Source organism: Callorhinus ursinus, unplaced genomic scaffold (assembly GCF_003265705.2).
Source record: "Callorhinus ursinus isolate GAN/ISIS: 27379988/994484 unplaced genomic scaffold, GSC_fseal_2.0 scaffold43, whole genome shotgun sequence".
In the NCBI taxonomy this organism is placed as follows: domain Eukaryota; kingdom Metazoa; phylum Chordata; class Mammalia; order Carnivora; family Otariidae; genus Callorhinus; species Callorhinus ursinus.
Genome location: NW_027397105.1, coordinates 10,661,176 through 10,677,171, shown reverse-complemented (window position 1 = coordinate 10,677,171; position 15,996 = coordinate 10,661,176). Strand labels below are relative to the sequence as shown.

At 41.3% G+C, this 15,996-nt stretch overlaps 1 protein-coding gene across 4 annotated transcripts in view; it reads right to left on the bottom strand.

Moving 5' to 3' along the window:
• Positions 1–15,996, bottom strand: part of ULK2 (unc-51 like autophagy activating kinase 2) — an 83,591-nt gene that overhangs the window by 49,992 nt on the left and 17,603 nt on the right. For all 4 annotated transcript variants that reach the window (XM_025864058.2, XM_025864060.2, XM_073881786.1 and 1 more), the window contains exons 6-12: positions 13,389–13,562; positions 12,280–12,353; positions 10,491–10,592; positions 9,307–9,365; positions 7,843–7,925; positions 4,508–4,555; positions 4,062–4,150 (exon numbers count right to left, since the gene is read on the bottom strand). In XM_025864058.2, the coding sequence (XP_025719843.2) occupies positions 4,062–4,150; positions 4,508–4,555; positions 7,843–7,925; positions 9,307–9,365; positions 10,491–10,592; positions 12,280–12,353; positions 13,389–13,562 (629 nt within the window). The remainder of the gene's footprint in view (positions 1–4,061; positions 4,151–4,507; positions 4,556–7,842; positions 7,926–9,306; positions 9,366–10,490; positions 10,593–12,279; positions 12,354–13,388; positions 13,563–15,996) is intronic.

The following is a 15,996-nucleotide window of genomic DNA, read 5'->3' as shown; positions in this document are numbered from 1 at the left end:
GAGCGGAAGAGGTCTCCTCACTGGTCTCCCCACCCGCGCTCTAAGTCTATTCCCCTCCACCTCCTCAGAGACCTGGACCAGCTCCCCCCTGTCCTGAAGCTCTCACCCTCTCCCTTTCCTCTGGCTTTCTTCCCCTCCGCACATAAATACGTTCCATTTTCTCACACCGCAAATCCCTGCAGTCCTCTTAATTAACCATCTTCTCTCACTTCTTTACTTGTTAACAATGTCTCTCGAAATCATCAATCTTCACCGACTCAAACTCCTCACCTCCTATGTATTGCTCACCCACCATAATCATTTTCTGCCTTCAACTGTCCAATAAGATGGTCTTTATCAGGCTTACCATTCACTCCCACTGCCAAGTCGTGTGGACACGTGCTCTATTCCTAAAGTTACCCGAGCTCCGTTTCATCTGCACTGCGGACCACTCTTGCAACTCTACCCCTTCATTCAGTGAGCCTGCTTCTTAGTCTGTTTTGTGGGTAACTGCTTCTCGTTTGTCCCTTAAAGGAGAGGGATAAGAGGGTGGAGTTCCCCACGGTGCCACCCTGGGCCCTCTGCCCCCCACATTTTTATACTTACCCTGGCGACCACTCTCACCCTCCGGGTACCACCACACCTCTACAACCTAGGTCCCTCCGGTGAGCGTGGACTAACTCACCACCTCCCCACTCCAAAGCTCTCCTCCCCACACTCCCTGACTGCGCGACTTCACCATCATCCATCCATTCGGTCCCCAGTTCAAGCAATTCCAGGCTCGGCAAACCCTACCCTTCTCTCACCTGGCCCCCACCTTCCCGCAGGCCCTCATTCTCAGAAAACAAAATGAACGAACTCAGGCCCTCATTCTGAGAAAAACAAAAGCAAAACAAGAAAGGTGCGATAGTCTTCAGTGTTCTCTTTTCTCTGATAGAGAGACCACTCTACTCTCTACTAGTCTCAAATCCAGCCTTCCACCCTGCTTTTTGAAGAATCGAGCTAAGACACACAGCGGGTCATAGCACACCTCCACCTAAAAGCATTCAGATGGCTCACCACAGCCAAATCCCATCAGGATATAGCAGTTCCCGGCCTCTCTAGCTTTACCTACCCCTCCCCACACCACCAATGCTCTCTGCATCCACCCAGCCTGGACTGCTCAGAGAAGCCTTGTCCACAGAACTTCCAACAATGATGGAGACATGGATCTACTAGCCATAGACAGCTATTGAACACTTGAAATGGGGCTAACATGACTAAGGAACAAATTTTTAAATTTCACTTACTTCTAACAAATTTAAGTGGGCCCGGGGGGTTAGAGAATACTTTCAGTGGGTCATGCTTCCATGACTTCATGAATGGGGATATCTCTGCCTACAATGCCATTCTTTTACTAATTCACCTTGCTAGGTCTTTCTTTAAAACTCTGCTCAATGTCCTCCCCTGAGCAGCCTTCCTGAGTTCTTGGTCTGATTTCATGCTCCCCATTCATGTTCCCACAGGCAATAAAGAGACACACACATATGCTTCCACCAACAGTGATTGCTTTACCTACCTCTTCTCCACAAAACTCAATGAAAAACTCCTTAATGTAAGAGATCTGGTCATTTCATTCATCAGTATTAAACAGAACCTTATAGAAACTAGGTGTCTAATAAATGTAATGAAACCAAGAAATGTCCAAGAAATACTATCTGAATAGCATTTAACCTATAGCCAATATCATAACTCAAAGACTGATTGGGACTTTTTTTTTCCTTTCAAAGATTTCTCTGGAATCAAGTAGCAGCTGGATATTTGTGTGAGAATGTAAAAAAAGAGAATGTTGTATGTGCATGACTGTGTGTATCAACCCTCCATATGAAAGTCTACTCCAGCCATAGGAAGGAAGGGGATGCATACATAAAATTATCTTATTTTTGGCAGGTTACATTAAAAGCAAGGCCTATTAAACCATCCCATATCTCACTATCTGGAAATTGGAAACATACTGGATTTCCTTTTATTCCCCAGCTTTCTTTTTTCACTTTTTATTTTCACTTCAAGCATCAGTTTTTTTCTTTTTTTTTTAAGTCAGCTCCACACCCAGCGTGGAGCCCAATGCAGAGCTTGAACTCACGACCCTGAGACCAAGACCTGAGTTGAGATCAAGAGTTCGACGCTTAACGGACTGAGAGCCACCCAGGCGCCCCAAGCATTAGCTTTTAATAAAAGCCTTCTAAAAATGGTTTGCCCACCAAAGTTTTTAGCATCTAAATATGTCTCTTCTATCCCTCTGGCATGTCCTCAACTCCTGTTAGCACTCCGTCTCTTCCCCAGCAGCCTGAGCCTAGCTCTGTGTGCTCTCCCTTTCAATGCTACCCCACCCAACAGAAAACCCCAACTCGCTCTCTCCAGATAAAGCAATTTCCAATTCAATGTCCCTCCTACCGGACCCTCTCTTTCTCATTCCTTGGTCATTCTACAAACAGGCTCCTTTCTTCTTGCTCTCTCCCACATCTCTCTCATAATTAGATTCTTCCCTGTGGTTCCTTTCTCAAGCATAAACTTTGCTTTTCATATCATGTCTCACAGTATCAAATATAGACCTCATAATAATAGCTACAGTTTATCAAGTACCCACTCGGGCTGCTGTCGAAGCACAGCTTCATGAAGCTTGCCTTACAGATGAAGGAGCCACGGCTCAGCTCTGGAACTGACCTGCTCCAAGTTAAGGGTGAGCAAGCAGCCTGGGCAGCACTGAAGTCAGTTGTGCCTGGCTCCAAATAAAGCCAAGTGTCTTTCCATGTTGGTACACTTCCTCTGCATTTCTCCCCAGTCACTCAAATCCAGGGTTTTCTTATATTCCAGACTGAAGCAGGAAATCCACAACACTTTTTTTCCCCTTTTATTTTTTTTTTTAATTCATGGGACTATGATGTCTTATTAGCCCATCTGCTTTCTCTAACTTGGTTTAAGTCTGCAGGGTTAGGCAAAAAGGGTTTTTGCCAGTTTTAGGACTCGTCTGTTTGCGATCGGCTGCTTCAGCATCTGCTTTAGCTATGGGCTGTTAGGTTTTCGTTGAAATGAATAATAACAGCAGTTGCCACTTACTGAGTACTAGGTACCAGACATTGTAGTAAAGTGCTTTTGCTCATTTATCCTTAAAAAACCCTATGAAATAGGTCAGTTACACTCGCTTTCCATATGAGAAACAGGCTCAAAGAGATTAAGTCGTTTGTTCGGGTTAATGTGGCAAGTAAGGAATGCAGAAGCTCCCAAGCCCCATGCTCTTTAACCTCTCTGAGGGGAACCCGCTAATTATACAATCACCTCCTTTTATCACTGCCCCACCCTCTGCCAGCAGAATTCAAGAAATTCATGTCTGCCAGGCTAATCTGGAAAATATTCACAATAGCTGACACAAGAGCCCTTGGACCTTCAGCTGATGGAAAAGCCTCAAGGTCACAACCCACACTGCAACAGAGATTTGGGGAAAGGGTCAGAAAAGGGCAGAGTAAAACCCTGGGAGAGTGGAGCAGAAATTCTCAGGATCTAGAAGAAGCACTTAGGTTGGAGGGGAGAAAGCCATGGAGAAAACGGCCTGGGAAGCCCAGGGGAGGGAAGAGGCTGGTGTGGAGCAACTCTTGAAGGGCTGGTAGCCATCATTATGGGAACTGAAGTCAGAAGAATGTGGCTCAGAGGTCACTCACCACCACTGGAAAGTCTATGTACAATAAATATCCAAACTGATGTGATGATAGAGAAAACAGTTATAACCTATCTACTTGTGATGGGTACTCTTCGCAAATATCACCCTTCCCAACCCCTAGGGCATGAAAAGGTGAGAGTACTGTACTCCCTGTTGAGAGGAAAAGGGCCCAGAGGGGTGCCATTTCTTGCTAAAGCACACTTAGCTACATAAGGGCAGAGGTCCAAATCTAGGTCCATCTGACTCAACAATCGTGCTCTCTGCCCAAACCGCAGCAGCACTAGTAAGTGCACATCAAAAGGACATCCACAATGCACTGGCAGGCTCCCTTACGAACAGAGGCAATAGCACTAACTCTGAAACCATGTTTAGTAAAACCAAAACTTACTGGTGGAGAGGCAAAACGACAAGATGGAGAGCCACCACAGGAGCTTCCAGAGACAGAGCCAGCGTACACGGGCACCGGGACTGGGCAGGCTGGGGGAAGAAGCACAGATGGAGAGAGACGCCACTCTGCAGAGCAATTACACGGCTCGTCTAATAGAAAACCTGTTGAAACTACGACATCTTTGTGTTGACCAAAAATTCATTCACCTACTTATTACAGCTCCCAGGGGTAAAACTACAACTGCAGCAATTACTACAACTATTTCAACTGGGATTTGGAAAAAAAATGACTGTGTAATTCAATAAATAAAGCTACAGGTACTGAAGAAAAGCTCAACGAAATCTTGAGAAGCACAATCAAAAATTAATTTTGTGACACAAAATGCTAATTTTCCCTTAAGTCTGCCTTCACTCTTCAAGTAAAAATGCAAAGAAATGGGTACTCACATTTTTTCACTGGAACTTGCTCTAGAAAAGGATGGCTAAAAAACGCTTCTGTAATGAGAAAAGGAGAATGCAACCCTTAAACTGAGGTTGACTAGCAGACAGGTTAATCTTGTCGATGTATTTAACAGTGTCTTTGAGACCATAATTATTATTAACTTCTTTATGTAGCCTCCATCTCCTTCCACTGTAAAAGCCTATGATTTTTATAAGTCATCTACAAAATGATCAGATTATAATTTAAAATAATAATTGTGAATTTTGCAAACACACGTTACCAAGGCGACAGGCCCCGAGCAACCGAGGCAGACGTGTTCTGGGACCTGTGCCAGCCCTGCTAAGCGCGTAGGGGAAGCCCAGCTATGGATAACTGTCCTACGAGGCAATCCAGGCCGCTGAGTTATACAATAAATTCCATCCTTCTATCCCAGAAGAGATATTCCTGCAGCTGGTTTCACATTTTTTTTTTTTTAAATCTGTTAAGTCTGATTTAATTTCTTTGGCTGTCCACCGAGGATAAAACCTACACAGTAAGGCTGCTAATAAGATAAAGATAAGTAAGTCGGCGAGGACATGGCCATTCATGACTTTCTTTACCTTCCTGTGTACTTTACTTTCTTTACCTCCCCGTTTCATTATTTCTTTAAAAACCCACAAAGATAATTTCCTGGGTCATGAAGTCTGAGAGCTGTATGCTAGTAAATTTCCCAGAGCAGGCAAGGAGGGCAGCACCATACCAGCGATGGGGGTTTAAATGAGGTGATACGAGATCAGGAAAAGCTTAACTCAGGGCCAGTCTAAAGTAGCTTCTGCTCGGAACGGTCCCATGAGTCTCACTGAAATAAATCGCCAAAAGCCACTCAGGGTAAATATCAGTTACAAGATTTGCTAAGGAATAGAAATGTGGAGGATTTTGAAGAAAAACATGAGTTTACTACCCGAGATCATTTTTAGAAAATTAATATACGTACACATAAATGCTAGTTTGACATGTAAGATTTTTTATGCTAATTTTTGCAATGGACATAATAGGGACAAAACAAAAAAGATATAAAAAGAACTGAATGCAAATGCTCTGAAACCACATCCTCCATCAACTGCTATGGTATGGAAAATATACAAATGCTTGATATGATCTATCATTTTAAAACTATTATCGATGAATATGTTGTTTCAGTATTGACCCCTATTTCTCATGGTTACAGGGCAACTCTCAATTTAATTTCTCCCTCTGAAAGATAAAAATATTTACCAAGTACATGTGCTGAAATTTAGTTCCAACTTCACGAAACTTTAAGAAAATACATACTCAGACTATTTCACCTTGTCCCTTATATGGAAACTTCTGGACCTATTGTCTCCTGAGGACATTTGCTAGGACAACAAGCTGAGTGCTTCACATAACAGTTTATTTAATCCTCACAAACTTAACGCACAGCATTATCTTCCTTTTACGGACAAGGATAAAGCACATAAAGGCCATGTATCTTCTCCGATGTCAAAGAGCTAGCAAGTTGAGGGACTAGAATTCAAACCCTGGTCTGTCTTATCCAGAAGCCTATGCGGACTTCCATAACACACACGAACACACCAAAACTCTCGACTAAGTTTTTGCAAATCTCTATTACTATTACAACGAATTACTACAGGAGACATCACTTTTTTTTCTAAAAATGTCAAGATCAAGGTTAATAAGCATTTTCATTGAACATGTCTTATGGTTTTTCTGGTCTGACATTTAAATATAAGTAGTGCTGTTTTTACATATGACTGGTACGAATAAGATCGAGAAGAACAATCTCTTACATGAGATTGATAAGAACAAGTAACAAACTCTCCCCCAAAGAGGAGCTGAGACCCAAACAATTTCAGGGAAAAAGGTTCTTTCAAAACCTTCAGGAACTGGATAATCCCTACAGTATTAAGCATTCCAAATTCTTTCATTATGCGACAAGTGGTAAAATATTGTTTGAAAATAGACTGTGTTAAGTTAAAATACTTAGAAATTTTTAGCTTTAAATGATTATATTATAAAAAGAAGAAAGGCTCAAAATCAGTGATTCACCTTTTGAATGTAAAAATCTAAAATCACGGCCTCGTGGAGCACCCAGAGCCTGCTCTCCTAAAGCCCTAAAGCCGTGCAACCAGACTGCCACGGAGCTCCCCTCCCTGTCTCCCGAAACCCCATCTTCGAGGCCAGGGACTTTTCCACCAGGATTCTGGAGTGTTTCTCCTCCTTTCCTTCCTCCCAGATCTTCTCCCAAATACATCCCCAGCCCAGACCTCTCCTCTGAACTCCAGGTGCCCTTTGGGTATCCGCACCCCTACGCTGAACGCGGGTCTTCAATTTGACAGGTCCCAGCTGAACCTGATTTGCCCCATAGCCTGCTCGAGCCACACAGCCTCACCCATGTCCACAACCAACAACTCTACTCCTTCACGTGCCCAGGCCAGACACCCTGGAGGCATCTTTGAATCTTCTCTCTCTCTCACACCCCACATCCAATTCATCTGTAAATACTGCTGCCTCTACCTCCAAAAAGATCCAGAATTCAAGGGACTCCCTACCACTTCTGTGGCTTTTATTCCGGCCTAAGCCCCTTCATCTCCCACTGGCGTAACTGCTGTAGGCGCCAGACTGGTCCCCCAGCCTCTGTGCTCTGGCTACCTCACTGCCCCTCTCCACAGTCTGTTGGCAACAAGCAACCAGAATGCTCCTTTCTAAAGATCGGTCAGATCCTATCATTCCTCTGCTCACATTCTCCCCATCACACTTTGAGCAAAAGCCCACGTCTCTAACTGGCCTTCTAACTGTTCCTCCAGCTTACATGGCACACTCCCAGCCCTGAGCATTTGTACTGGCTGTTCACTCTGCCTGGAAAGCTCTTCCCACAGACATGCACATCGCCCACTGTCTCACTATGCTGCTGTCCTTCAATCAAGTATTTATTCAAAGGCCACTTCCTCAGAAAGGGCTTCACAGAACTTAAACTTTCAATCCCTCCCCCACCTGCATTTCCCTTCCCTCTTCTTCCCCACAGCACTTATCACCTTCTATATGGTGCGTGATTATCATTTATCCTTTGTTTGCCTCTCCCCCACGAGAATACATGAGGACAGGGATTTTCTTTATTATTTATTACTCTATCCTCTGCACCTAGAACATAGTGAGCAGTCAATAAATATTTACAAAATAAGGGAAGAAAAAAGACAAAGAGAGAGAAAGAAATTGACTTTAATTTTCTCCTGAAAACTCTATAGTATCATTCAAAAATAATTTTTGGGGGATACACAAAAATAAAATTAGAGAGCATACAAAATTTGAAATTATTACTTACCAAAGTCCATTCTGTCTTTCTGGTTTCTCTGAAGCAAACCCAAAAGGAGATTAGCCAAATAAGGTGATGTTTCTCTGGGAATACTGGGGGAAAGGAAGAAAACAACTCTAAGTGGGTGAGTTTATACATATTAACTACATGATTTTTGCCTTCATTATGGTAAATGAAATTGTATATGCAGCTTTGCAAATACATTTTATACCAAGAAGATCTTGGTAAAGCGTCATGCCTTATAGGAGAAAAACAAAAACAAAAAACAAAACATTAAGCAATTGCCTTTGAGAAAGGGCATCCATTCGGGAAGATTCCTGCATTGTGCTTATTACTGTTATCTGTTTGAATATCTGCAAGCATGAAGCACTTCACAAGCACAATCTTGAGTTTTAACACAACTTCAACTTGGCACTAATATTTGCTAGCGTTCTCTATTAGAAGAAGAGCCACCTCCAATTCTGTCTGGAAAAGGGCACAGCTCAAATACAAGTGAGAAACAATACAGCTTCCTAAAATCCACCAAGAAAAAGACAAACCAAAAGAAAAATGACTAATAGGAACATGCAATTCACAGAATAAAAACTACAAAAGGACATAAACAAATGAAAGAGTGCCAACTTTACCAGTAAAGAAAATAATGCAAATTGAAGAGCTAATTGGTCCTCTTCTGTTTGTGAGGCACCTGGTGTGATAACCTCCTGTGTTGGTAAAAATGTGGGGAGACAAGCACTCTGTTGTACTGCTGCATTAGCTAATTTGGAGAGCAACCCTTTTGGTCTAACAATTCCATTTGTAGGAGTCTATCCTGAAGAAATACACAGAAGTGTACATACACACACACACACACACACACACACACAAACTTCACTAAACACTGTTTGGAGTAACCAAAAAATGAAAACAAGGATCTGATTAAACAAAATATGATACATCCAGCCATGGAACTCTATGAGCCACTTAAAAGAATGAGGTAGTTCTCTATATCCTGTCACTAAAATGATGTCTAAGGTAGATTGTACAGTAAAAAAAAGGTTGCAGAACTTTGTCAAGTATGATGTAATTTGTATTGAAATATGTGTGCATAAATATGTAAATGTGTGTGTATAAATATCTACATAAGGTACAGAGCCAGTATGTGTTATCCTAGAGAGCAGGGGAGGCCAAGGGAGGAACTGGCCTCCTAGTTCACGCACATCTGTTCTGTTTGCATCTCCCTCCCCTCAAAGAACATGTAAAACTTCTGTAGTTTTTTTTCCTTTTAAATACACTTTACATTTTAAAAAAGAAAAAAAAAAAAAGGTACAGCACTACCCAGGCACCTATGATGCACCAGTAATTTTCTGATTTTGTTATAATGAATGTTCTCACATTAATGTCAACTGAATAAAGATTCAAGAATGGAAATCGGTAACACAGTTCACATAATGCTGCATTTACAGACAATAAAACCCAGCTTAACCGAACACCTACCTAGGCATTAAGCTCCTGTTTTTCTCATAAAACATCCTTAGGTCTTGAGGACTATTGGCCTGTTTAAAAAAAAGAAAAAAAAAAGGTTTTATTCCCTAGACAATGGGGAAGAAAGTTCAAATCATGTGATCCATGCTCACAGGGTTGCTACAGAGCACACATTATGAACCAAGAAAGTCCTGGGTTGTGGAAGGAGACACAGATGGGCACCAGGAACTTAAATACCTCTGGAACTGTGTGTGAACTCTGCGTATCTGGGCTCAAGGTCTCTTTGCTGAGGTCAGCCTCCCAGAGGAGCCTGAAACTTAGGAAGAGTTAAGAACCACTCCTCCGGAGGTCACCCAGCCCACGCAACAAGTACATTTTTATTGGGGAAAATCAGGGTGTATTTTCCCTTAGGACTGCCAAGGGTGCAAGGAAGAGAATGAAGCGCGAGCCTGCCTTTCAGTCCCTCCCCGGGCACCCAGCACCAGGTGGCGCCCAGACGGTAAGAACTGCTGGAGCAGCGAAGCCGCCCCTCGGCCGCCACTCTAACCAACTGGACTGAGAAATTGTGTCTAAAATGGCTGGGGCACTGATTTTATATACTTTTTTACAGAGATAAGTTGACTTTGTTCCAGTTTTCAGGTTCAAAAAACCTCTCTGCTACTGGGCTGTACGAACTCAGGAGGAATCACCATGATTCGTTCTAGAGGGTCTCTTTCTGATCGGATGTGAGGGGAGCCGAGGAGAGGGAAGAGTAACCCCAAATAATGTGCATAAAAACTAAACCATCAACCCTCTCTCACCCAGCAGCGACAGGAATAGGAAGCTGGAGATGGTTTCCGGTGATCTTCCCAGCCTAGGCCTAGCCCGCACGTGGAGTGCAGGGACCCCCAAACCAAGCTAAGCAGGAAGCGCTGAACATCACTGTTCACACCATTTCCCACCAGAGTGTCAGTCCTGACCCCGGCTGGTTGTCACTAGCCTGGCAAACATATAACGGGCTTTATGCCCAGGCCAACTACAAAGGGAAGGCAGATTAAAAAAAGGAAAAGCAAAAGCTGTTCTGGCTCACAAAATCAAAACAAATCACAAGGCAACCAAAAACACTGCTTTCAAAGTATTCCCCGTTTTCTAAGTCAAAGGCAACTGTGAAATGAGAAGATCCCAAAACCAAGCACAGAAGTAAAGATTCAGGCTACCTGAAAAGGTGGTTTTCCAACTAGGCATTGATATATCACTGTTCCTATGCTCCACAGGTCTGCCTTAGCATCATAATGTTGAGACATAATAACTTCAGGAGCCTGGGGATAAAAACATTCCAGACACATGCATGATGTTACTTACATACTAATATTGATAAATTAACTGGTAAAGGTCATGCTTCTAACAAAACAACTAAAATGAGATCACACTGTGACATTTCCCTAATCAGATGATCCTGCTGTGAACTTAAACCACATTCGCACACTGGTATTTACTGGTAAATCTCAAAACAACGTTGCATGAAAAGAAGCAATTGATAGAAACAAACATTTCTATATATTACTGTGGACAGCAATACAGTAAGGGTATTAAGGTTATAATAAAAATACACACCAGCTACGGGACAGAGGTTACTTCTGGGGTAGAACAGTGGGAAAGGGAAAGAGGGAAAGGTTTACAGGACTTGGTCTCTTGCTGAAATATTTTATTTTCTAGAAAGAAAAAAGATCAAGGCACACATGGAAAATGTTACCTTTGTTAAACATGGAAAATAGGTACACAAGTGTTTGCTGTATTCCTCCGTTTTCCCTGTCATTTGAAAGCTTTTAAAATAATACACACACTATGATGAAAACACAATTAAGGATTGTCTTAAAAGCAAAGGTGTTTGTTTTCTCTGCTTTCTTACAGCTCTTTTCCCACCTCTTCTCACTAGATGCTGCTTTTTAAAAATACCAATAATCTGGACAAACATTAAACAGAAATGTCCAACACGCTCAAAGCCAGTAAACTTTATTTTCCAGGCATACCATTTTTAGTTGTCATCCCTAGTAAGCTTCTCACTGATTTAGGTCAGAGGAAATCCCTACTGAATATAAACCCATTTTAAACTTAGAACTGAGATAGGTACATGGATTTATTCTGCAGAATTCTGAAGCTCCAGAACTAAGCTATTTCCGGGCTTGATGCTTCACATTGGTTCGGGAAGTTTCATAGCCTCTGCCTTTTCAGACATGACAACATCCATACGGAAGGATGAAGGGGAGAACTAAGATTTTTCAGCTTTACCTCTAACACTAAGTGAAAACCTATGATCCAGGGATCTTGTCAAGAGAAATAACATGCAAAAGATGAGCATGTTCACCCTAGAGATGAAGAAATGCCCAAGAGAGTTTTTTAAAAAAATAAAGTCTTCCCTAATATTACACATCAAGGATAGCATGACCATGCTTCATCAATTTGTGTTTTCAATTTAATCTAATAGGGAATTTCTACCATTAATAACTAATTTAAAAAAAAAAACTTAAACTAAAAGGACTCCACACTGCGTGTGGAGCCTACTGTTGTTTTTTTTTTGTTTGTTTGTTTTTGTTTTTAAGATTTTATTTATTTATTTGACAGGGAGAGACACAGCAAAGAGAAGGAACACAAGCAGGGGGAGTGGGAGAGGGAGAAGCAGGCTTCCCGCGGAGCAGGGAGCCCGATGCGGGGCTCGATCATGACCTGAGACAAAGGCAGACGCTTAACCACTGAGCCACCCAGGCGCCCCTGGAGCCTACTCTAAAAAAAAATTTTAACTAATGGGTAAAAGTGACTGACTTCTACAGTCCACTATTTTAAAGCAAAAGAGGACTTATAGCACTATCAGTAATATAATCAGTGTCAGTAAAACAATTTAGGCTATACACAAAATCACATCTTAATTGGAAACCAGCATCATACTGAAATTCCAGTGCTAAAGGCACCGTACTATACACAGGCAAAGACAAAAACTAGTCCACTCACCATGTACATTGGGGACCCACACAGTGTTGCAGCCATCATGTTACTATGCAGGTAACGAGCAAACCCAAAATCCGCTATTTCACAAAATAAAAAGGAGAAAAACAAAGGATACCTTTACTCACACTTCACATAGATCATACCTTCAAGACACAAGAGGGCACAAAGGAATTGTCAGGAATTTGCAGCTTATTGAGTAAGTCTGTCTGCCGAAGAAAAAGGTTTCTACCTCAGTTTCGACAGGCTAAGAACTGGTAGTGATCACTGACTGTACAAGTCACTGTTCTGTCAGTTTTGTAATCAGGGAGCGAGCACCAAGCTTTGCGAGAGAAAATGCTAACTGCAATAAATGATTCATTAATATAGCTCTCACTAAATATCAGTGCCAGGTACAGAATGTGAACCTTTTTTTTCCTTCTCCAGATCCAGATGTAACATACAGAAAATCAGAAACTTATTTTTTTAAAGATTTTATTTATTTATTTTAGAGAGAGAGAGAATGAGCTGGGAGAGGGGCTGAGGGAGAGGGAGAAGCAGGCTCCCCGCGGAGCAGGAAGCCCAACGTGGGGCTCGATCCCAGGACCCTGGGATCAGGACCTGAGCCGAAGGCAGACGCCCAACCGACTGAGCCACCCAGGCGCCTCCAGAAATTTCTTTAAATACTGGTAAAATAAATTTTTTTTTATTTTTAAAGAAAAGCTTTTAAAAATACCTAGCATTACAAACTGCTTCAAATAATTGTGAAAAAGAAAGGCTGATCTAAATGGTCTCTTAGATCCCCTGTGTTAAAATCCCATGGGCTGTAAAGAACCCGGGTTATTCAACTGCGGCTATGATGATAAAACATCATGTTATGTATGAGAAGCAGGATAGGGTTTGCTGCTGGGGGTCGTGTTTGGAGTTCCTAGCATGGGCCCCTCGGTCCTGAGATTTAGGATAGGCTGCCAGTAATGTAAAGGGTTCCCATATCCAAATGCACCTTGCTGAACTCAATGAACATTTCAAAAGCGCACCAACAAAACCCATCATTCTAACAAAGCTGAACAAAAATTTTCTTAAAACTATGGAATCTCAAGACTGTCCTTTCCGTAAAACACTGCATGGCCATTTACCTATTTTGATGCGAATACCACTGACGTTGGATTTTCTGCGATTCGCGTATGACAGCAAGATGTTCTGTGGTTTGAGATCCCTGTGGATTATTCCTTTGCTGTGCAGAATCCGCATGGCAGCTGCGATCTGATGCAGAAACACTCTAATAGTATCTTCACTGAGAGTTCCTTTAGCTGTTAGAAAAGGAATCGCATAAATATTTAAGCACACAAAATCAAATACCATCTGCGTCTCCCATCAACAGAATTGAGTTAAGAACATAGAGGGAGTGAGGAACTGGGAGTCACATTTTTTTTTTCTGTTTTACTCTAATAATTTAAGTCTATGAAAAGATATCAGACACCTCAAACGCTTCACTGGATCTGTTGTAAAGAGAACTGACTTACATTTGCATCTCTCATTTTCGCTGGTCTTTTTCCTTTCCCGTATTTTACTGGTGAAGGTGCCCACGTGACTCTGAGCACAACAGGTACTCAGCAGATGTGAGGTCCCCTCAACAAGCCAAAATATAAGTTCCCCTTGTTATGAGCCAAATATCTGGGATATATGTCCATATTTCAACGCTGCCATTATATGAGCACAAATTAAAAGCAGGTGGGGTCTACCAATGGGGACTGGGACCTTTGTCCACCACTTGCAGCTATGAGGGGTCTGTGCTCCCACATGGCTCTCCCCTCATCTTCCCTGCTGCAACATTCCTGCCCCACCACTCTCATCGCTAGACACCCTTAAGAAGGAACACTTGTTTTCACTACTATGAAGAGACAGTATGGACATTATCGGAGGGTAGTCATCATTGACCACTAGAGTGTGTCTGTGTGTCTGGTGGGGCATATTGTAATGGTCAACAGCTTGATCTGGAGTCAGGCTGCCTTTCTTCAAATCCCAGCTCCTCTGCCTCCTTACTGTGTGACCCTGGAAGATGAACCCTCTGTGCCTACTTCCTCATCTAGAAAAAGCTGGAAACAGACTAACCACATGGGGCTGTTGTGACAATCAAACAAGATAGCGCCTTTAATAATAAAGACTTTAGAAAAAGCCTGGCACAGAATAACCATTCAAATACAGTTAGTACACAAAGATAAACTTTTTATTACAATGAATCTAAAAGCCACAAGTGTGATTCCTGAACTACATTAGGGATTTAATAGCCATGACCCTATCTACTAAATCCTTTGTGAACATACTTCTGCCCATACAAACTCTAGAATATGTTCTATATAACCTTTCAATATGCAATTAAGAAGACCAAAGTAATATTACCCTTGGAACAAATTATTAGCTTTAAAATCATTTTAGACACGTTATAATGACATTTTATGTCCTTAACATCTTCAAAGAAGATAAATCCCCATGCTTTATAAATACTTCTTTCTGTTCTACTTTTTTAATTCTTTGGGGCTCTTTTCTTGATGCTCAGTGAAAACAAAAAAGTAATCTAAATACACTAAAACATAAAAAAAGTGGTATTTTCCATATGCCATCCCTCGGAAATAAACACTGCTAAAAATAGGGAATATATTCTTCCAGATCTTTGTGGGTGGGTCAAACCAATGATTAGATCTTTATTTTTGTAATGTTTTACTTAAGTTACTTTGCAAAAATTAGAATGGACGGTTTTCCATTTCATTCATTTCCATTTTCATTCTAGGGCTACTTTAAATGACTGCAGCTGCTTAGAAATTGAATTTTTGCCCCATGACAATTGAATATACTTAAAATTTATTTGCTTCTGAGTCCAAATTCTAACACTCCTCTTGTGGGGGGAAATGAATGATCTAGTGTAATCTGTTTCTGACACAAACTGTAGTAAGTATTCACATAATTTTATAAACATGGAATGCATACTTCTCATCACAACCCCATATCCTGAATCTGCCATGTTAAAAACTTAGTATTTTAAAGGGATGGCAAACATCAAAACTCTTCCAAATAAATGAATTCTTGAGCAAGTTAGCCCAGAGGGAGTAGGGACACAAACTGTAGTAAATATTCACATAGTTCTATGAACATGGAATGCATACTTCTCATCACAACCCCATAAACTGAATTTGCTACACTAAAAACTTAGTATTTTAAAGGCATGGCCAACATCAAAACTCTTCCAAATAAATGAATTCTTGAGCCAGTTACTCCCCAGAGGGAGTAGGCTCAGCTGCAGCTGCCACACTCAACGAATTCTGCTAGAATCCATGTTCAAGTACTACTTGCTAATTAATTTAAGATGTTTTAAAACTTGCCAATCAGAATTTGTTTTCTTTTGAAAATGTGAATGGCATTTTACTTATCAAAGGAAATAAAAGGACTAAATGATCCTGTTGTGATATAATGCTCTCCGACAGAAATATAATGTGACCCACTTACATAACTTTAAATTTTGTAGTAGCCACATTTTAAAAACAAAAAAGAAACAGGTTTAAATAATATATATTTAATCTAATACGTCCAAAACGATTTCAACTTGTAATCAACATAAAAGCCTTAATGAAATATAATCCTTTTCTTCCTTGAAGTGTTCAAAATCAAATATATTCACATTTGCAGCACATCTTCAGACTGGCCCACGTTTCAAGAGCTCCGTAGCCCCATATGGTTGGTGGCCACCTT